The sequence below is a fragment of the Gymnoscopelus braueri genome (genome assembly GCF_963280865.1).
Source record: "Gymnoscopelus braueri genome assembly, chromosome: 20".
Lineage (NCBI taxonomy): Eukaryota > Metazoa > Chordata > Actinopteri > Myctophiformes > Myctophidae > Gymnoscopelus > Gymnoscopelus braueri.
Window position 1 is genome coordinate 46,678,295 of NC_137622.1, and position 22,420 is coordinate 46,700,714.

The 22,420-nt window shown below is 40.7% G+C and overlaps 1 protein-coding gene across 5 annotated transcripts in view; it reads right to left on the reverse strand.

Annotated features, from left to right (window-relative positions):
- Positions 1–22,420, reverse strand: part of dele1 (DAP3 binding cell death enhancer 1) — a 31,564-nt gene that overhangs the window by 8,615 nt on the left and 529 nt on the right. The window contains exons 2-11 of one of the 5 annotated variants that reach the window (XM_080416455.1): positions 15,088–15,152; positions 14,967–14,983; positions 14,210–14,321; positions 11,187–11,370; positions 9,952–10,086; positions 9,187–9,317; positions 8,801–8,906; positions 4,440–4,582; positions 1,971–2,132; positions 1,331–1,423 (exon numbers count right to left, since the gene is read on the reverse strand). In XM_080416455.1, coding sequence (XP_080272581.1) covers positions 1,331–1,423; positions 1,971–2,132; positions 4,440–4,582; positions 8,801–8,906; positions 9,187–9,317; positions 9,952–10,086; positions 11,187–11,370; positions 14,210–14,321; positions 14,967–14,983; positions 15,088–15,152 — 1,148 coding nt within the window. Of the gene's footprint in view, positions 1–1,330; positions 1,424–1,970; positions 2,133–4,439; positions 4,583–8,800; positions 8,907–9,186; positions 9,318–9,951; positions 10,087–11,186; positions 11,371–14,209; positions 14,322–14,506; positions 14,524–14,966; positions 14,984–15,058; positions 15,153–22,420 lie in introns of all 5 variants that reach the window. The other 4 variants (XM_080416453.1, XM_080416454.1, XM_080416456.1 and 1 more) reach the window with 4 other exon arrangements.

Here is a 22,420-nt window from a genome sequence, read left to right on the forward strand (position 1 = left end):
TGTAACTTTATTTTCAAAATACTGCTTCAGCCAGATTCATTTTCTTTGCCCTGTAAAGCCTTCTTCCAGTTCAACAGTGATGTACACCATTTTAATACAAGACAGGCAAATCATTTACATATCCCAAAGTTCCGTACTGGTCTGTGTCAATTTTCCATCAGGTATAGGGGGGCTCAGCTATGGAACAGCTATATTAACATCTCATCGAAGGCTGCTTTGCCAAATCATTTTAAATATAAGCTAAAAACCCATTTGATTAATCAAATTTAACAATTCCCAGAGACATCCACTCTTACGCCCACCCACACACACTTGCACCTACACCATTTTATACTAAAATGTATTTTCTCTAGTATTCATACTGTGTATCTATTGTTGTATTTGTATTTTTGTATAATTGTATGCATGTTGCCAAATAATTTATTTTTGGTTTCTATTACTTTGTATTTCTTTCTTGTATCTCGTATGTATATAAGTGAGGTGAGATTAACCTTATAAACCCGAAAGGGTTTTCTAAATCTCACCTGCACATCCAACACAATATTATGCTGTTGCTAAAAATTTGCTGTTTTTAAATGTGCAAATAAATAATAAAAAAATAATAACAAGGACGCGTTAATGGATGAAGCTAATATACAATTTATTTGTATCGTTAAATGCTGCTTTTTTTTGTTTGGAGCATAAATAAATGTCTACCATTTGCCACCAATGTTAACCCTGTGTATGTGCATATTTCATTTTGGGTTGGGTATTAAAAAAAAAAAAATCAGAACATTTTTTATAAATCACTATCCGTTAATTAACCGGATAATCCTATCGGGTAACCGGCTGGGAAAATAACCGTTACTGACATCCCTACACTGTCTCTCTGTATTCTATGATCCTATAGTTTACTGAGACACTACACTGTCTCTCTGTATTCTATGATCCTATAGTTTACTGAGACACTACACTGTCTCTCTGTATTCTATGATCCTATAGTTTACTGAGACACTACACTGTCTCTGTATTCTATGATCCTATAGTTTACTGAGACACTACACTGTCTCTGTATTCTATGATCCTATAGTTTACTGAGACACTACACTGTCTCTCTGTATTCTATGATCCTATAGTTTACTGAGACACTACACTGTCTCTGTATTCTATGATCCTATAGTTTACTGAGACACTACACTGTCTCTGTATTCTATGATCCTATAGTTTACTGAGACACTACACTGTCTCTGTATTCTATGATCCTATAGTTTACTGAGACACTACACTGTCTCTCTGTTTACCTTGTTTATTGTAAATCATTCTGGATAAAGAGCGTCTGATAAATACTCACTCCTTGGTCAGCTGCCATCTGCAGGTATATGATGGACCTGCGGGCATCTCTGATTGGCTCCTCTGAGAGAACTGAAGCCAAGAAGACCTGAGCCTGACAGGAAACACATAGAAACACATATTATATATGTATATATACTATACAGCCTGACAGGAAACACATAGAAACACATAGAGCATAGACTATAATACGGTAAAACATGACATTTTGTACAGTGAGATTTCAAGGTTTGGAAGTAGTCAACCCTCTGAGAAGAGGTGGAGACATTTTTGATTGATTGAATATTTTATTAGGCAAAAAATGTAAAACAGCACAGTTACATTTAAAATACTTTGTCTAACAGGTCCGTTCATAAAAGTCCTTGCGGACTTGTTTCCAATGAGGGCCTTGGTATTTAATTCATAGGCATATATAGTGGCACCACAGTTCAAATATCATTACAAAATAAACAGCCAAAAACAATATATAACACTATGTACAACAAAAAAAATAAAAAAGAGGGGAAAAAAATAATATGTACAAGAACAGGGGGGGGGGGGTCTGCTGTCTAACGGGAAAATGGTACTACCTCCACCTTTGGCCTCCTGAAAGGTGATTTTTTAAGGCTCTTTTAAATGAGCCAGTATTATTGTGAGCATACCTCGGTGAGTCCAGCTGCTGAGGCCTTCTCCAGCAGGCTGATAGCTGTGTGCAGGTCTTCTGTGCTCCTCTGTCGCCCTCTGCTGCCCAGGAGGAGCTTTGCATAACGGTACTGAGCCCGAGTATGATTCCCTGCGGCCGCCTGCCGGTAAAAATGCAGAGCCTGGAAGAAAAATAACATTATATACATATTATACATATCTTATATACATATAGGTAGAAAAATAACATTATATACATATTATACATATTTTATAAACATATTATATATCACAGGTAGAACTGCAGAGCCTGGTAGAAACATAACATACACATTATATATATATCTCAATCACCAAACTGTATATATGAAGTTCAAATCCAACACACTTTAATAACCCCAAGCTAACACAGGAGGGCTGTGTGAACCTTCTCTAAAACACTCTCACTCTCCACACGTCCTAGACTCTACTCTCTTCTCTAAAACACCCTGGACAACGCTCCACACGTCCTAGACTCTTCTCTCTTCTCTAAAACACCCTGGACAACGCTCCACACGTCCTAGACTCTTCTCTCTTCTCTAAAACACCCTGGACAACGCTCTACACGTCCTACACTCTACTCTCTTCTCTAAAACACCCTGGACAATGCTCTACACGTCCTAGACTCTACTCTCTTCTCTAAAACATCCTGGACAACGCTCCACACGTCCTAGACTCTTCTCTCTTCTCAAAAACACCCTGGAAAACGCTCCACGCGTCCTAGACTCTTCTCTAAAACACCCTGGACAATGATCCACACGTCCTAGACTCTTCTCTCTTCTCTAAAACACCCTGGACAACGCTCCACGCGTCCTAGACTCTTCTCTCTTCTCTAAAACACCCTGGACAACGCTCCACACGTCCTAGACTCTTCTCTCTTCTTTAAAACACCCTGGACAAGGATAATTCCTTTAACAGGTCCGTTCATGAAAGTCCTTGCGGGCTTGTTTCCAATGAGGGCCTGTGAGCAATTAGTGGTTAAGAGTCTTGCTCAGGGACAAATTTCATTTCAACGACACATTTGCTGGCCTGGCCTGGAATCGTACCTCTGGCTCCCTAGGCGGGCTCACTAACCACTCAGCTATGGCCGCCCCTATACTCTAGACTCTTCTCTAAAACACCCTGGACAACGCTACACACCTCTTAGACTCTTCTCCCTTCCCTAACACCCTGCTTTATATATATAGATATAGATATAGATATAGATATAGATATAGATAGATAGAGCTGAAGATGCAAGCTCTGTCCATAAGGAGCTTTGCAGGTCTAGGCAGGATGATGGAGGAGTAATGTTACGCCCCAACATGGCCTTTCTCCCCAAAGTCATCTCAGAGGTACATCTCAACCAGGTGATTGAGCTCTGTCCTCTCTTTGACATGCAGACAGATGGAGGGTCCCCACTCTGCCCTGTTAGAGCGTTAGAATCGTACATCAGGACCACACTGGCCCACAGAGTAACAGACCAGCTCTTCAGGTGCTTTAAGCAGGAGTGCTTGGACCACTGTCAAAGGCTGTCCCAAAAAAAGCTGGATCACAGAAGCGATCCAGCAGGCAGGAGTACCAGTGCCAGTGCCTGAGTGCGGGCACACTCCACCCTAAACGGCGTCCTCCTGGGCGCTGTGGAGCAGTGCGTCACTGACGGAGATCCGCACGGCAGCGACTCCGTCTACATTCACCCGGTTCTACCGACTGAACGGGGCTGCATCCGCTCCCTTTGGAGAGTCGGTCTTACGTGCTCCTCAGCAGTAGGCGTCACCTTCACCTTCACCTTCACCTTCACCTGCCACGTTGGCTTTGCATCTGGCGAGCGGCCCGTCTCCCCTGTGGTCACTGGCCTTAGCGTCTTGCGAGACCGGCCTCTGGGTAGCGTCTAGCGCCCAAGCATTTAGCAACGGATGGCGTCTGGCTGTCTGGCTGTGGTTCCAGGGGTTGTAAATATTTTACATTGAACATAATTGTAAATATTTTAATCGAACATACTTGTAAATATTTTAATTTACAGTATGTGCTGAGACGGAGCCCACTGGTGTTGGCTCTGGGGGTCTGGGACTGCTTGGCTTCCTCACGAGGTGTCTTACAGAGTTCCTCTATATGTTGTCTTACAGAGTTCTCCATACATATAAATATGTTGTCTTACAGAGTTCTCCATACATATAAATATGTTGTGTGGAGAGATAGTCTCGATACGATAGAGAACGTTCGGTTACTCTGAGTGAAGAGACTATCTCTCCACCTCCATGTCGCTCGGCAGCGGTGTCGATCAAAGTAAAACCAGTGTAATCACGCGCACACCTGGGCCTTATTTAGCCTTCCGTGCCAGTAGGACTGGTGTGTCTTAAAGAAATATCCACGTTTTATGCGAGGTGGGGTCATTCCCCATACATATAAATATGTTGGGTGAAGAGATGGTCTCTTCACTCAGAGAACAAAGGTTAGGGTTAAACAGGTACCTTGTGGTGGTTCTGTGTGGTTCCTCTTCCTGCCTCGTAACACACGGCTGTGTTGAACTGAGCCTTCCTGTAGCCCTGCAGCGCCCCCATGTGGAAACACACGAACGCTGCCTCGTCATCACCATGTTCAGCACTCTGAAGACCTGCGTTTCAAATGAAACCATTCACACTGTGAACACCAGTGTTAACTTCGCTGACTAAAACTATGAAGATAAGTGTTCGTCGACTACATATTTTCACTGACAAAAAATAAATAAAAAGTACATAAAAACTAAGCTATGATGACTAAAACTAGACTAACTCTATTGACAATTTTGTCAACGAATAAAAACTAGACTAAGACTAGTGGAGAAGAGATCCAGTAGAACTAAGACTAGTGTCTTAGTTCTGTCTGTCTGTCTGTCTGTCTGTCTGTCTGTCTGTCACAAACAGACACATGCTGTTAAAGGGATACTTCACTTTCGGGCCGGGGACACATTTAAAAAAAATATTAAAAATAAATGAAAAAAGTTATGGAAAATTCATGGCCCCCTCACACATTAGTAGGACACTGCGTGTCGTGAGGGGGCCATGAATTTTTAATATTTTTTTTAAATGTGTCCCCGACCCGAGAGTGAAGTATCCCTTTAAGTTACACCTTTCACTGCCAGAGTATATTCATTAATAAACTCACCCACTGCCAGCGATTTTCGTGATTTATAACCTTTTCAACCGGTTACAGAAATGTTGTATCCATTATAACCCATCGTCTGATCGTGTATGTAGACACACAGCTTCCATGCCCGACACCCAGACGCAACTTTCACAGGCGCAGCCAGGCTGAAGGCAGCATATACCGGCAAAAATGCAGCTTCAGACTTCCTAAAACAAAATGATACGACTACTTCTCGGCCTTAAGCCCACGACCCACCTAATTCCAACACACTTTGCAAGAGTGTTTGTTCAGTAACAGTGTTAAATAGATCTATATTGTGATAGTAATCATTACTATAGAGTGTTTGTTCAGTAACAGAGTTAAATAGCTCTATATTGTGATAGTAATCATTACTATAGAGTGTTTGTTCAGTAACAGTGTTAAATAGCTCTATATTGTGATAGTAATCATTGCTATAGAGTGTTTGTTCAGTAACCGTGTTAAATAGCTCTATATTGTGATAGTAATCATTACTATAGAGTGTTTGTTCAGTAACAGTGTTAAATAGCTCTATATTGTGATAGTAATCATTACTATAGAGTGTTTGTTCAGTAACAGTGTTAAATAGCTCTATATTGTGATAGTAATCATTACTATAGAGTGTTTGTTCAGTAACAGTGTTAAATAGATCTATATTGTGATAGTAATCATTACTATAGAGTGTTTGTTCAGTAACAGTGTTAAATAGCTCTATATTGTGATAGTAATCATTACTATAGAGTGTTTGTAATGGGGTCAACCGTGGGTATAAATCTAAGGCTGACAAAAGTCCTGAGTTTACCAGATGGTAAACTCAGAACTCATGAACTATTAGGCAGGTTGTCCTGTCCAGAACTCACCACCTCTTCTCCAACGTTCACCTAGCATGCAAAACACTTAGTGAACTAAATGACTAAATAGTTTTTGTGAGGAAGTGGTTCAGACTTAACACCCACACCACCAGAGACATTATTTTGGCTCACTTGATAAACATGCTAAACAGTGATGACAAGACTGTCAGGGAACTTGCTAGATCTTCTCTGTTTCTAGATATGAAGTTTCCTGAGGTTCAGAGGAAAGCCTTAAAATGGACTCACATGCTACTGGGTTTGGCCTGACCTCAATGACCTCTGTGAGAAAACCGGAGTATCCCTACCCCCACTGGGTTGGACCTGACTCTGACAATGTAGCAGTTTCTGAGGACATTTTTACCAACTCTTTGATCTCAGTAAGGGTTACTGTTATTGATACAGAACATAATGTATCACCAGTTAAAGCACGGAGGTAGCTGTAATGTTACAACAGCAGAACCAACAACAACACTGGACTGGTTTAAAACTACAAGGAAAGCTAGCTTGCCTTCCTGTTGCAGATCACACAATATTCAAAAATTATGTAGTTGATGAGGATATAATCACCTTTACAGTCAAAGCCAGATTACAGGTCCTTCAAACCAGACTCTATCTTTCTCTGTGGTTCTCTAATACGTTTCCTCCTCATTGTCTGTCTGCATCATGATCATGATCCAGTTACTGAAACTCTGTCACATATTCTGAATGGCTGCCATGTATATAAGGGAATGTACATTGTTGGCATGACAGAATTGTTAAGGACATAAGTTCATATGTTACATCATCTGCCAAAATGTATAACACTCTTGTGTTTCAACTGTCATGTTCATGTGCAATAATGAAAATGATGCCTTTTCAGATGTCACAGATAATACACCAGATGTTGTTGTTGTTGAGGACAGTAGAGAATAGACCATCTTATATAATAATAATAATAATAATAATAATAATAATAATAATAACTAGAAAATGTGCTCCGCAAGTCTCCGCCAGCAGACCTGTGCTATTTTAATCAAACGGCTTTGCCGTAAGGATATCTGAATTTGATCTTTGACTTGTTGTGCTTCCACCATGTACTGAGCTGCCAGGAGATAGTCTATGTCTTTAGCAAAACGGCCATCACAATGCACAAGGCGTTGGTTAAAATATTTTCTGTGTGTGATGTTTTTTGCTCTTTCTGTTTTTAAACCACCGCGGCCATATGGGTTTGCCAACTCTTCAAACTTGTCGTCTTGGTAGAATGCGCGTGGTTTTTGGTGTTCTGCAGGGGCGACTGAATATGTAGTGTCTGCATCTAAAAAATGTTCTTCTTGAAGCAATGTGTCATATGGGAGTCGTCGTAATTGACTGGTTTGTTCAAATGCTTGTCTGTCTTCTTCATCTTCATTGTCTTGAACAGTTTCAGCAGTTGATTGGTGTGTTTGATCTATGTCAGTTTTCTCTAGTGCTACATAATGTATTTGATCAAGGTGGCCAATTGTTACAGTATTAAGACTTCGGCCTTGTTGTGGGATCAATTCAACTCTATAGTCCTCTTCTGTGTTACTGTTGTAGATGAGTATGCTTGCTTAGCTTTGGCCTTCTGCGCCTTTGCTTCTTCATCAGGTTTCAGACGATGATTTGCTGCTTCTTCAGTTTGCGTAATGGGAGTTAGTTGTACTGGAAAGTACTGTTCCTGTCTAAGCTATTTATATATTTATATTACATATTGTGATGTCACATGAAACTTGACCAATGTTAGGTGTTCTCAGAGGGACACACACACGCACGGACGGGTGATTTGTACTGGAAGGTACTGTTCCAAAGTGAGGTACTGAGGTACTGTTCCAAAGTGAGGTAAGACAGGTCTTACCTCACTTCAAAAAACATAAATGGCTTTTTGAAGTGACACACCTATTTATAGGATTTTATTTCGTCATGCGTCTCGCTAGCCAATCAAAAGCATTGGTGACAACATATTGTCACGTGTCACGTGAAGTTTGACCAATGTTAGCTTGGCTGGGGGGGGGGGGACACACACAGCGGGACAGAACGAAAACATACTCTCCACCTCTGGCGGAGACAATAATATGAGGACAGTAGAGAATAGACCATCTTATATAATAATAATAATAATAATAATAATAATAATAATAATAATAATAATAATAATAATAATAATATGAGGACAGTAGAGAAGTGACCATTTTAGAAGTGTCATGTACATTTGACCACAGCCTGGAAGAGGCATTCCTTGCTTAAGTACCAACGTCTTAAGAATGCTATTATACAGCTTGGTTACAAATGTAAAATGATTGTGTTCATATTTGGAAGCCTCGGTAATGTCCATAAATGTGTTGTTAAAGGCCTGCAGACACAGGAATGCCCAATAAGCCCAGAGCATTGGCTACATTCTGCTCAGTGTCTGATAATTGTCAGTCGCCTTATATGGAGGAGACGATGCTTCCTGTATCCTGAACAAGACCAGGAGACCTGGTTCTGCCAGACCCAGAATGAAGACCTAGTATGTAACACACCTACAAACCACTTTATAACTGAAGTTCATGATGTCATGAATAGTTCGTGACGAAAGGGGACGAAAGGGGGACAGACTTTTTTGTCTGGGGCCGGCGGACAAAGTGACCATGCCCATGTATGGAGAAAACAGATACAAAGCCTCATGTAAGCCCGACCCCTTGGGTCTGGCAAATACTTGTTGATTGAGTTTTACCAAGTTTCTGTTCAAGAATGTCTTGTTAAATGTGAATGCAAATAAAGATGTGTGTGTGTGTGTGTGTGTGTGTGTGTGTGTGTGTGTGTGTGTGTGTGTGTGTGTGTGTGTGTGTGTGTGTGTGTACCTATGATGTTGAGGACAACAGGAACACTGGCATCATCAACATGGCTGAGATTCACTGCTGCTTCTGACAACCTCGTCTCCTTAGAGGACACATCAGAGGAGACATCCTAGGACACATCATGACACATAGAGGACAACACAAACACAATCAAATTGTTAATCGCAATTATTAGTGAGTATGATAAGGTTGGCAAGGAATACTTCAAACACTAGCCATGTTTTGTATGGAGAATATAGGTTGCTGCCTTCAGGAAGGAGATACAGTGTTCCTACATACAATAAGGTCAAACTGAAGAGGTCCTTTGTCTGTCATCATAATGATGACAGACAGCCCTAACAGAGACGAAAGGGAGGAGAGACGCTGCTGTGTTTTGATTGGACATTCACCTCGTCATTGTCCTGTGTTGTCTCTCTGCTGTCTCTGTCTGTCCAATCAGACGTCTCTCTGCTGTCTCTGTCCGTCCAATCAGACGTCTCTCTGCTGTCTCTGTCTGTCCAATCAGACGCTGAGAGTTCTTCTGTTGTACAGACCAAGCAGAAAACAATAAAACCATTTAATTCAATAAAACAAATCAAATCATTTCTATAAACATATTTTCTGCAAACTGTCCATTCTTTTTTGTTTCTGTTGAAACAATACATTCATTTATCAGACACTCTTTATCCAGAATGACTTACAATAAACAAGGTAAACACATACATATAATACATATATATATGATATAACAATATATAATAATATAATATAACTTACAGTAAACAAGGTAAAAACATAAATTACAGAGACAGTGTAGTGTCTCAGTAAACTATAGGATCATAGAATACAGAGAGACAGTGTAGTGTCTCTGTAAACTATAGGATCATAGAATACAGAGACAGTGTAGTGTCTCAGTAAACTATAGGATCATAGAATACAGAGACAGTGTAGTGTCTCAGTAAACTATAGGATCATAGAATACAGAGACAGTGTAGTGTCTCAGTAAACTATAAGATCATAGAATACAGAGAGACAGTGTAGTGTCTCAGTAAACTATAGGATCATAGAATACAGAGAGACAGTGTAGTGTCTCAGTAAACTATAGGATCATAGAATACTCTTATTAAGCGTTGCATCTTCAGCCACAGCTGAGGCCATTCTAAATGTAAACCAACCTGCTGAAAGGTCTGCCCTCTGCTGGTCAGAGGACGAACTGTCTGGTGTTGGTGACTGGGCTGTGTTCTGACTCTCTGATGCCCCCTGCAGGCATAGTACTGTCCGGCCTCCAGGAAGAACATCACGCCTGCATACTGGAGGAAAAGAAGAAGATAACTGTTATAATGAGTCTAACGTTCATTAGAAGGTCAATATCAGTCACTAGAAGCAGAGACGTGTGTTTTAATGAGTCTAACATTCATTAGAAGGACAATATCAGTCACTAGAAGCAGAGACGTGTGTTTTCATGAGTGTAACGTTCATTAGAAGGACAATATCAGTCACTAGAAGCAGAGACGTGTGTTTTAATGAGTCTAATGTTCATTAGAAGGACACTATCAGTCACTAGAAGCAGAGACGTGTGCTTTAATGAGTCTAACGTTCATTAGAAGGACAATATCAGTCACTAGAAGCAGAGACGTGTGCTTTAATGAGTCTAACGTTCATTAGAAGGACGATATCAGTCACTAGAAGCAGAGACGTGTGTTTTAATGAGTCTAACGTTCATTAGAAGGACAATATCAGTCACTAGAAGCAGAGACGTGTGTTTTAATGAGTCTAACATTCATTAGAAGGACAATATCAGTCACTAGAAGCAGAGACGTGTGTTTTAATGAGTCTAACGTTCATTAGAAGGACAATATCAGTCACTAGAAGCAGAGACGTGTGTTTTAATGAGTCTAACGTTCATTAGAAGGACAATATCAGTCACTAGAAGCAGAGACGTGTGTTTTAATGAGTCTAACATTCATTAGAAGGACAATATCAGTCACTAGAAGCAGAGACGTGTGTTTTCATGAGTGTAACGTTCATTAGAAGGACAATATCAGTCACTAGAAGCAGAGACGTGTGTTTTAATGAGTCTAATGTTCATTAGAAGGACACTATCAGTCACTAGAAGCAGAAACGTGTGTTTTAATGAGTCTAACGTTCATTAGAAGGACACTATCAGTCACTAGAAGCAGAGACGTGTGTTTTAATGAGTCTAACGTTCATTAGAAGGACACTATCAGTCACTAGAAGCAGAGACGTGTGCTTTAATGAGTCTAACGTTCATTAGAAGGACACTATCAGTCACTAGAAGCAAGCAACTTAAAAAACTGAAACACACAAAAGTCTGAGTAGACGTAAAAATTAGCCCAGAATTTCTTTAAAGTGTAATATTTATTTCAACCACATGGTGGAGCAGACTCACATGTGTCCAGGAGGAGGTGGTATCCACAGCGCTGGAGCAGAGAGGAGGAGGAGGAGGAAGAGGAAGAGGAAGAGGAAGAGGAGGAGGACGAGGAGGACGACACACCCAGAGGAACCACTTCTCCTGAAGAGAAGCTGGAATGAATCCTCCTGCACATGTGCATGAAGATCACTGCTGCTGCTCCCTGATGAAGATACACAAATAAATACATAAATAATGTCATAATAATAATAATAATAAACTAGAAAATGTGCTCCTCGGAGCACAAGTCTCCGCCAGCGGACCCGTGCTATTTTAATCAAATGAAATCACCTACCCTATCTTTAACCATAGTTCTCTAGGAATGTTCTAATTTCATAATATCATCATCATAATGCAAAAGGCGTTGGTTAAAATATTTTCTCTGTGTGATGTCTTTTTCTCTTTCTGTTTTTAAACCACCACGGCCATAAGGGTACTTTGATGGATTTGCCAATTCTTCAAACTTGTCGTCTAGATAGAATGCGCGTGGTTTTTGGTGTTCTGCAGGGGCGACTGAATATGTAGTGTCTTTCAGATTTACTGATGGCGTTCTCATCCTTAGAAGCGGTCAGTTGACACACCTATTTATAGAATTGTATTTCGTCATGCATCCCTCATGCATCCCTCTAGCCAATCAAAGGCATTGGTGTCAACATATTAACACGTATTAAGACTTCGGCCTTGTTGTGGGATCAATTCAACTCTAGTCCTCTTCTGTGTTACTGTTGTAGATGAGTATGCTTTCTTAGCTTTGGCCTTCTGCACCTTTGCTTGACCAATGTTAGGTGTTCTCAGAGGGACACACACACGCACGGACGGGTGATTTGGACTAGAAGATACTGTTCCAATCAAGAACAGTATAGAAACTAAGTTTTCTTTGTTGTGGGATCATTTCAACTCTAGTCCTCTTCTGTGTTACAATTGTAGATGAGTATGCTTTCTTAGCTTTGGCCTTCTGCGCCTTTGCTTGACCAATGTTAGGTGTTCTCAGAGGGAAACACACACGCACAGACGGGTGATTTGGACTTACTGAAGGTACTGTTCCAATCAAGTCTGATTGATCCTGTTTTACCTCACTTCAAAAAGTAGAGGCTTTTTGAAGTGACACACCTATTTATAGAATTTTATTTCGTCACGCGTCCCTCTAGCCAATCAGAGGCATTGGTGTCAACAAATTGACACGTGTCACGTGGAGCTTGCCCAATGTTAGCTTGGCTAACAATGTTTGCTCACACACGGCGGGACGAAGCGAAAACATATTCTCCACCTTCGGCGGAGACAATAAATAAATACACATGTGCATGAAGATCACTGCTGCTGTTCTGCTATTCTCACTGTGTGATATGCTTTCATATAGATGTATTATAATATATATATATTATTATTTTCACTGTGTGATATGCTTTCATATAGATGTATTATAATATTATATATATATTATATATATATATTATTATTTTCAGTGTGTGATATGCTTTCATATAGATGTATTATATATATATATATATATATATATATATATATATATATATATATATATATATATATATATATATATATATATATATATATATATTATTTTCAGTGTGTGATATGCTTTCATATAGATGTATTATAATATATATATATATATATATATATTATTATTTTCAGTGTGTGATATGCTTTCATATAGATGTATTACAATATATATATATATATATATATATATATATATATATATATATATATATATATATATATATATATATTATTTTCAGTGTGTGATATGCTTTCATATAGATGTATTATAATATATACATATATATATATATATTATTATTTTCAGTGTGTGATATGCTTTCATATAGATGTATTACAATATTATATATATATTATATATATATATTATTATTTTCAGTGTGTGATATGCTTTCATATAGATGTATTATAATATTATATATATATATATATATATATATTATTTTCAGTGTGTGATATGCTTTCATAGAAGACATTCTAAGAACACCAGTTATAAACACCATGAGGCCAATGGTCAGCAGCCATATTGGAAGGACATTGGGCCTCTTCCTTACTTCCTATTGTTACCACTGATACTAATGAAGGCTCTGTTCCATTTAGTGTCGCCATAAGGCCAGACCGCACCAATGCTACTCCTTGCAAACATCATTCCCCATGACAAACATCATCCCCCATGACAAACATAAACATCATCCCCCATGACAAACATCATCCCCATGACAACAAACATCATCCAGAGCCTTCATTAGTATCAGTGGTAACAACAGGAAGTGTCTTGTGGTGTTCCGCAAGGAAGTATACTAGGACCTTTACTGTTCCTGATATATGTGAACGATATGGGTACAGCCACACATGTCCGTAAAGCGTCCGTCAAGTTGCCGTACGGACGCCGGAAGTCCCATCCACTCCCATGTTAAGTTTAAAACCGGAAGTACCGTTCCGTTCTTTTTTTTAACATGGGAGTGGATGGGACTTCCGGCGTCCGTACGGCAACTTGACGGACGCTTTAAGGACATGTGTGGCTGTACCCTATGTCTTCAGCTTGCGACTGCAAACTGTTCCTGTTCAGCTGCTCTCGGACAGGAACAGGCTGCAGGTTGAGAAAACTCTCAGCTCTGAACTCAACAAGATCTGTATCTGGCTCTCCGACAACAAACTATCATTACACCTGGGTAAAACTGAATCCATCCTCTTTGGGTCCAGTTCTAACCTTAGCAAGGCTGAGAGTTTCACGATCAAAGTGGGTGATGATGTCATCACAATGAAAAATATGTTTTTCACACTTTTAGAGCATACCCACGGTTAATCTATTTTTGTGTATTTTTTATATCAAGAATGTATATTTAAAATTGATAATTTTACATATTAAACCCATACTAGGTATCCTCATAGATAGATAGATAGATAGATAGATAGATAGATAGATAGATAGATAGATAGATAGATAGATAGATAGTATATACAGTATATAAATAACGTACCCATCCCACAGCATCCAGCGCTGTGTAACGAGGGATCTCAGCGTTGCAGAACTGAAAGCTTCTTTGTTTGTTCTTCTTCTTCTTCTTCTGTCCATCATCTTCTTTCTGCGAGCTGAAGAAGAAGGATCATAGAAATCAGAGGCGTGTCCAGAGGGGTGTGGCCTCAGGTGGCACAGGCCACACCCACCTCTATTAAGGTCATAACCTGGTGGACACTAGGACCTGGTTAGAGGGTTCATTAAGGTCATTACCTGGCGGACACTAGGACCTGGTTAGAGGGTTCATTAAGGTCATTACCTGGTGGACACTAGGACCTGGTTAGAGGGTTCATTAAGGTCATAACCTGGTGGACACTAGGACCTGGTTAGAGGGTTCATTAAGGTCATTACCTGGTGGACACTAGGACCTGGTTAGAGGGTTCATTAAGGTCATTACCTGGCGGACACTAGGACCTGGTTAGAGGGTTCATTAAGGTCATTACCTGGCGGACACTAGGACCTGGTTAGAGGGTTCATTAAGGTCATTACCTGGCGGACACTAGGACCTGGTTAGAGGGTTCATTAAGGTCATTACCTGGTGGACACTAGGACCTGGTTAGAGGGTTCATTAAGGTCATTACCTGGTGGACACTAGGACCTGGTTAGAGGGTTCATTAAGGTCATTACCTGGTGGACACTAGGACCTGGTTAGAGGGTTCATTAAGGTCATTACCTGGTGGACACTAGGACCTGGTTAGAGGGTTCATTAAGGTCATTACCTGGTGGACACTAGGACCTGGTTAGAGGGTTCATTAAGGTCATTACCTGGCGGATACTAGGACCTGGTTAGAGGGTTCATTAAGGTCATTACCTGGCGGATACTAGGACCGTGGAGGTCACCTCGTCCTCCACATGGTGGGTCTGGGTCAGCCGCAGGGGGGCGTTGCCATGGCAACGGTTCAAAACTGCGTGGGGGAGGAATACATAAAAGGGTCAAAGTTCAAACTGAAAATAGATTCTCATCTGCTTCCTGTTAATATAACAATATTCTAATACTATTATATTATACTATATATATGTTATTCTAATGGACAGACAGACAGTTATCTCTATACCTAGAGTAGACCTAGCTCTGGTCCATAGCGTTAGATGGAGTTCTCCTTAAAGCTATGGTAGTCTCTATCCTTTCTCCTAACCTCTATGGTAGTCTCTAATAAAGACTTTCTCCTAACCTCTATGGTAGTCTCTAAAAGAGACTTTCTCCTGACCTCTATGGTAGTCTCTAATAGAGACTTTCCCCTAACCTCTATGGTAGTCTCTAATAGAGACTTTCCCCTAACCTCTATGGTAGTCTCTAATAGAGACTTTCCCCTAACCTCTATGGTAGTCTCTAATAGAGACTTTCTCCTGACCTCTATGGTAGTCTCTAATAGAGACTTTCCCCTAACCTCTATGGTAGTCTCTAATAGAGACTTTCCCGTAACCTCTATGGTAGTCTCTAATAGAGACTGTCCCCTAACCTCTATGGTAGTCTCTAGACTTCCCCTAACCTCTATGGTAGTCTCTAATAGAGACTTTCCCCTAACCTCTATGGTAGTCTCTAATAGAGACTTTCCCCTAACCTCTATGGTAGTCTCTAATAGAGACTGTCCCATAACTTCTATGGTAGTCTCTAATAGAGACTTTCCCCTAACCTCTATGGTAGTCTCTAAAAGAGACTTTCTCCTGACCTCTATGGTAGTCTCTAATAGAGACTTTCCCCTAACCTCTATGGTAGTCTCTAATAGAGACTTTCCCCTAACCTCTATGGTAGTCTCTAAAAGAGACTTTCTCCTGACCTCTATGGTAGTCTCTAATAGAGACTTTCCCCTAACCTCTATGGTAGTCTCTAATAGAGACTTTCCCCTAACCTCTATGGTAGTCTCTAATAGAGACTTTCCCCTAACCTCTATGGTAGTCTCTAGACTTCCCCTAACCTCTATGGTAGTCTCTAATAGAGACTTTCCCCTAACCTCTATGGTAGTCTCTAATAGAGACTTTCCCCTAACCTCTATGGTAATCTCTAATAGAGACTGTCCCCTAACCTCTATGGTAGTCTCTAGACTTCCCCTAACCTCTATGGTAGTCTCTAATAGAGACTTTCCCCTAACCTCTGTGGTAGTCTCTAATAGAGACTTCCCCCTAACCTCTATGGTAGTCTCTAATAGAGACTTTCCCCTAACCTCTATGGTAGTCTCTAATAGAGACTTTCCCCTAACCTCTATGGTAGTCTCTAATAGAGACTTTCACCTAACCTCTATGGTAGTCTCTATCCTTTCCCCTAACCTCTATGGTAGTCTCTAATAGAGACTTTCACCTAACCTCTATGGTAGTCTCTATCCTTCCCCCTAACCTCTATGGTAGTCTCTAATAGAGACTTTCACCTAACCTCTATGGTAGTCTCTATCCTTTCCCCTAACCTCTATGGTAGTCTCTAATAGAGACTTTCCCCTAACCTCTATGGTAGTCTCTAATAGAGACTTTCCCCTAACCTCTATGGTAGTCTCTAATAGAGACTTTCCCCTAACCTCTGTGGTAGTCTCTAATAGAGACTTCCCCCTAACCTCTATGGTAGTCTCTAATAGAGACTTTCCCCTAACCTCTATGGTAGTCTCTAATAGAGACTTTCCCCTAACCTCTGTGGTAGTCTCTAATAGAGACTTCCCCCTAACCTCTATGGTAGTCTCTAATAGCGACTTCCCCTAACCTCTATGGTAGTCTCTAATAGAGACTTCCCCTAACCTCTAAGGTAGTCTCTAATAGAGACTTCCCCTAACCTAGACTTCCCCTAACCTCTATGGTAGTCTCTAATAGAGACTTTCCCCTAACCTCTACGGTAGTCTCTATCCTTTCCCCTAACCTCCCCTAACCTCTATGGTAGTCTCTAATAGAGACTTTCCCCTAACCTCTACGGTAGTCTCTATCCTTTCCCCTAACCTCTATGGTAGTCTCTAATAGAGACTTTCCCCTAACCTCTGTGGTAGTCTCTAATAGAGACTTCCCCCTAACCTCTATGGTAGTCTCTAATAGAGACTTCCCCCTAACCTCTATGGTAGTCTCTAATAGAGACTTTCCCCTAACCTCTATGGTAGTCTCTAATAGAGACTTTCCCCTAACCTCTATGGTAGTCTCTAATAGAGACTTCCCCTAACCTCTATGGTAGTCTCTAATAGAGACTTTCCCCTAACCTCTATGGTAGTCTCTAATAGAGACTTTCCCCTAACCTCTATGGTAGTCTCTATCCTTTCACCTAACCTCTATGGTAGTCTCTAATAGAGACTTTCCCCTAACCTCTATGGTAGTCTCTATCCTTTCCCCTAACCTCTATGGTAGTCTCTAATAGAGACTTTCCCCTAACCTCTATGGTAGTCTCTAATAGAGACTTTCCCCTAACCTCTATGGTAGTCTCTATCCTTTCCCCTAACCTCTATGGTAGTCTCTAATAGAGACTTTCCCCTAACCTCTGTGGTAGTCTCTAATAGAGACTTCCCCCTAACCTCTGTGGTAGTCTCTAATAGAGACTTTCCCCTAACCTCTATGGTAGTCTCTAATAGAGACTTTCCCCTAACCTCTATGGTAGTCTCTAATAGAGACTTTCCCCTAACCTCTATGGTAGTCTCTAATAGAGACTTTCCCCTAACCTCTATGGTAGTCTCTAATAGAGACTTTCCCCTAACCTCTATGGTAGTCTCTAATAGAGACTTTCCCCTAACCTCTATGGTAGTCTCTAATAGAGACTTTCTCCTAACCTCTATGGTAGTCTCTAATAGAGACTTCCCCTAACCTCTATGGTAGTCTCTAATAGAGACTTTCCCCTAACCTCTATGGTAGTCTCTAATAGAGACTTTCCCCTAACCTCTATGGTAGTCTCTAATAGAGACTTTCCCCTAACCTCTGTGGTAGTCTCTAATAGAGACTTCCCCCTAACCTCTATGGTAGTCTCTAATAGAGACTTTCCCCTAACCTCTATGGTAGTCTCTAATAGAGACTTTCCCCTAACCTCTATGGTAGTCTCTAATAGAGACTTCCCCTAACCTCTATGGTAGTCTCTAATAGAGACTTTCCCCTAACCTCTATGGTAGTCTCTAATAGAGACTTTCCCCTAACCTCTATGGTAGTCTCTATCCTTTCACCTAACCTCTATGGTAGTCTCTAATAGAGACTTTCCCCTAACCTCTATGGTAGTCTCTATCCTTTCCCCTAACCTCTATGGTAGTCTCTAATAGAGACTTTCCCCTAACCTCTATGGTAGTCTCTATCCTTTCCCCTAACCTCTATGGTAGTCTCTAATAGAGACTTTCCCCTAACCTCTGTGGTAGTCTCTAATAGAGACTTCCCCCTAACCTCTATGGTAGTCTCTAATAGAGACTTTCCCCTAACCTCTATGGTAGTCTCTAATAGAGACTTTCCCCTAACCTCTATGGTAGTCTCTAATAGAGACTTTCCCCTAACCTCTATGGTAGTCTCTAATAGAGACTTTCCCCTAACCTCTATGGTAGTCTCTAATAGAGACTTTCTCCTAACCTCTATGGTAGTCTCTAATAGAGACTTCCCCTAACCTCTATGGTAGTCTCTAATAGAGACTTTCCCCTAACCTCTATGGTAGTCTCTAATAGAGACTTTCCCCTAACCTCTATGGTAGTCTCTAATAGAGACTTTCCCCTAACCTCTATGGTAGTCTCTAATAGAGACTTTCCCCTAACCTCTATGGTAGTCTCTAATAGAGACTTTCCCCTAACCTCTATGGTAGTCTCTAATAGAGACTTCCCCTAACCTCTATGGTAGTCTCTAATAGAGACTCTCTCCTAACCTCTATGGTAGTCTCTAATAGAGACTTCCCCTAACCTCTATGGTAGTCTCTAATAGAGACTTCCCCTAACCTCTATGGTAGTCTCTAATAGAGACTTTCCCCTAACCTCTATGGTAGTCTCTAATAGAGACTTTCCCCTAACCTCTATGGTAGTCTCTGTCCTTTCCCCTAACCTCTATGGTAGTCTCTAATAGAGACTTTCCCCTAACCTCTATGGTAGTCTCTATCCTTTCCCCTAACCTCTATGGTAGTCTCTAATAGAAACTTTCCCCTAACCTCTGTGGTAGTCTCTAATAGAGACTTCCCCCTAACCTCTATGGTAGTCTCTAATAGAGACTTCCCTAACCTCTATGGTAGTCTCTAATAGAGACTTTCCCCTAACCTCTATGGTAGTCTCTAATAGCGACTTCCCCTAACCTCTATGGTAGTCTCTAATAGAGACTTCCCCTAACCTCTATGGTATTCTCTAATAGAGACTTCCCCTAACCTCCCCTAACCTCTATGGTAGTCTCTAATAGAGACTTTCCCCTAACCTCTACGGTAGTCTCTATCCTTTCCCCTAACCTCTATGGTAGTCTCTAATAGAGACTTTCCCCTAACCTCTGTGGTAGTCTCTAATAGAGACTTCCCCCTAACCTCTATGGTAGTCTCTAATAGAGACTTTCCCCTAACCTCTATGGTAGTCTCTAATAGAGACTTTCCCCTAACCTCTATGGTAGTCTCTAATAGAGACTTCCCCTAACCTCTATGGTAGTCTCTAATAGAGACTTTCCCCTAACCTCTATGGTAGTCTCTAATAGAGACTTTCCCCTAACCTCTATGGTAGTCTCTATCCTTTCACCTAACCTCTATGGTAGTCTCTAATAGAGACTTTCCCCTAACCTCTATGGTAGTCTCTATCCTTTCCCCTAACCTCTATGGTAGTCTCTAATAGAGACTTTCCCCTAACCTCTATGGTAGTCTCTAATAGAGACTTTCCCCTAACCTCTATGGTAGTCTCTATCCTTTCCCCTAACCTCTATGGTAGTCTCTAATAGAGACTTTCCCCTAACCTCTGTGGTAGTCTCTAATAGAGACTTCCCCCTAACCTCTATGGTAGTCTCTAATAGAGACTTTCCCCTAACCTCTATGGTACCATAGAGGTTAGGGGAAAGTCTCTATTAGAGACTACCATAGAGGTCAGGAGAAAGTCTCTATTAGAGACTACCATAGAGGTTAGGAGAAAGTCTCTATTAGAGACTACCATAGAGGTCAGGAGAAAGTCTCTATTAGAGACTACCACAGAGGTTAGGGGAAAGTCTCTATTAGAGACTACCATAGAGGTTATGGGACAGTCTCTATTAGAGACTACCATAGAGGTTAGGGGACAGTCTCTTTTAGAGACTACCATAGAGGTTAGGGGAAAGTCTCTATTAGAGACTACCATAGAGGTTAGGGGAAAGTCTCTATTAGAGACTACCATAGAGGTTAGGGGAAAGTCTCTATTAGAGACTACCATAGAGGTTAGGCGAAAGGATAGACTACCATAGAAGAACTCCTTCTGGACCAGAGCGAGAGTAGACAGACAGACAGACAGACAGACAGACAGACAGACAGACAGACAGACAGGGTCTCAGAGATGATAATGATGAACATTATCATCCTTCCTATTAAACTGTGATGTATTTATTTACACTGCATTCGAACTCTATGTTGTGATTGATTGATTGATTGATTGATTGATTGATTGATGTACTTTAGTAAGACATGAGAAACAGTACATGGAAGTACAATTCACAATACAAGGTCTACTAAACTACCTAACCTACCCTTACCTAGACCCTAACCCTAACCTAACCTTACCTAAACCCTAACCCTAACCCACAATACAAGGTCTACTAAACTACCTAACCTAACCTTACCTAAACCCTAACCTAACCTAACCTTACCTAAACCCTAACCCACAATACAAGGTCTACTAAACCAGTGGTTCTCAAACTTTTTCATGTCAAGGACCCCCAAATTGACACTTATTAGCCCACGGACCCCCATTTGAAAAGATATGCCAAGGACCCCCATAAGAGAAGATGTTTACGGCTCTATAGCAGTGATTGTCAACCATTTTAATTTCTTGGACCCCCAGTTTGACATGCCCCAATCTAATGGCATTTCTATGGACCCGTTAGGGTCCATTTGGTTCCATTTGTACGCTCTCTGAGTTACAGACCATTTGTCCATTTGGTTCCTAACTATCCATCATTTAGCTGGGGACCCCCTGGAACTCCCTCAAGGACCCCTGGGGGTCCCCGGACCCCACTTTGAGAACCAATGTACTAAACTACCTAACCTAAGCTTACCTAAACCCTAACCTAAGCTTACCTAAACCCTAACCTAACCTTACCTAAACCCTAACCTAACCTTACCTAAACCATAACCTAACCTTACCTAAACCCTAACCTAACCTTACCTAAACCCTAACCTAACCTTACCTAGACCATAACCTAACCTTACCTAAACCCTAACCTAACCTTACCTAAACCCTAACCTAACCTAACCTTACCTAAACCCTAACCTAACCTTACCTAAACCCTAACCTAACCTTACCTAAACCCTAACCTAACCTTACCTAAACCCTAACCTAACCTAACCTTACCTAAACCCTAACCTAACCTTACCTAAACCCTAACCTAACCTTACCTAAACCCTAACCTAACCTTACCTAGACCATAACCTAACCTTACCTAAACCCTAACCTAACCTAACCTTACCTAAACCCTAACCTAACCTTACCTAAACCCTAACCTTACCTAAACCCTAACCCACAATACAAGGTCTACTAAACTACCTAACCTAACCTTACCTAAACCCTAACCTAACCTTACCTAGACCATAACCTAACCTTACCTAAACCCTAACCTAACCTTACCTAAACCCTAACCTAACCTTACCTAAACCATAACCTAACCTTACCTAAACCCTAACCTAACCTTACCTAAACCCTAACCTAACCTTACCAAAACCCTAACCCACAATACAAGGTCTACTAAACTACCTAACCTAACCTTACCTAAACCCTAACCTAACCTTACCTAAACAATAACCCTAACCTTACCTAAACAATAACCCTAACCTTACCTAAACCCTAACCCTAACCTTACCTAAACCCTAACCCACAATACAAGGTCTACTAAACTGGATAACTCGTAAAGCACTAAGCTTGTTTAAAATGAGTTCCCACGCACACAAATCATGATGACATATAAGAGACAGACAGATAATTGTAGTTCTGTTGATCATGAATGTAGCTACTGACCCAACATAAACATTAATGTATATTATTATTATAAATATCAACTGACCCAACATAAACATTAATGTATATTATTATTATAAATATCTACTGAC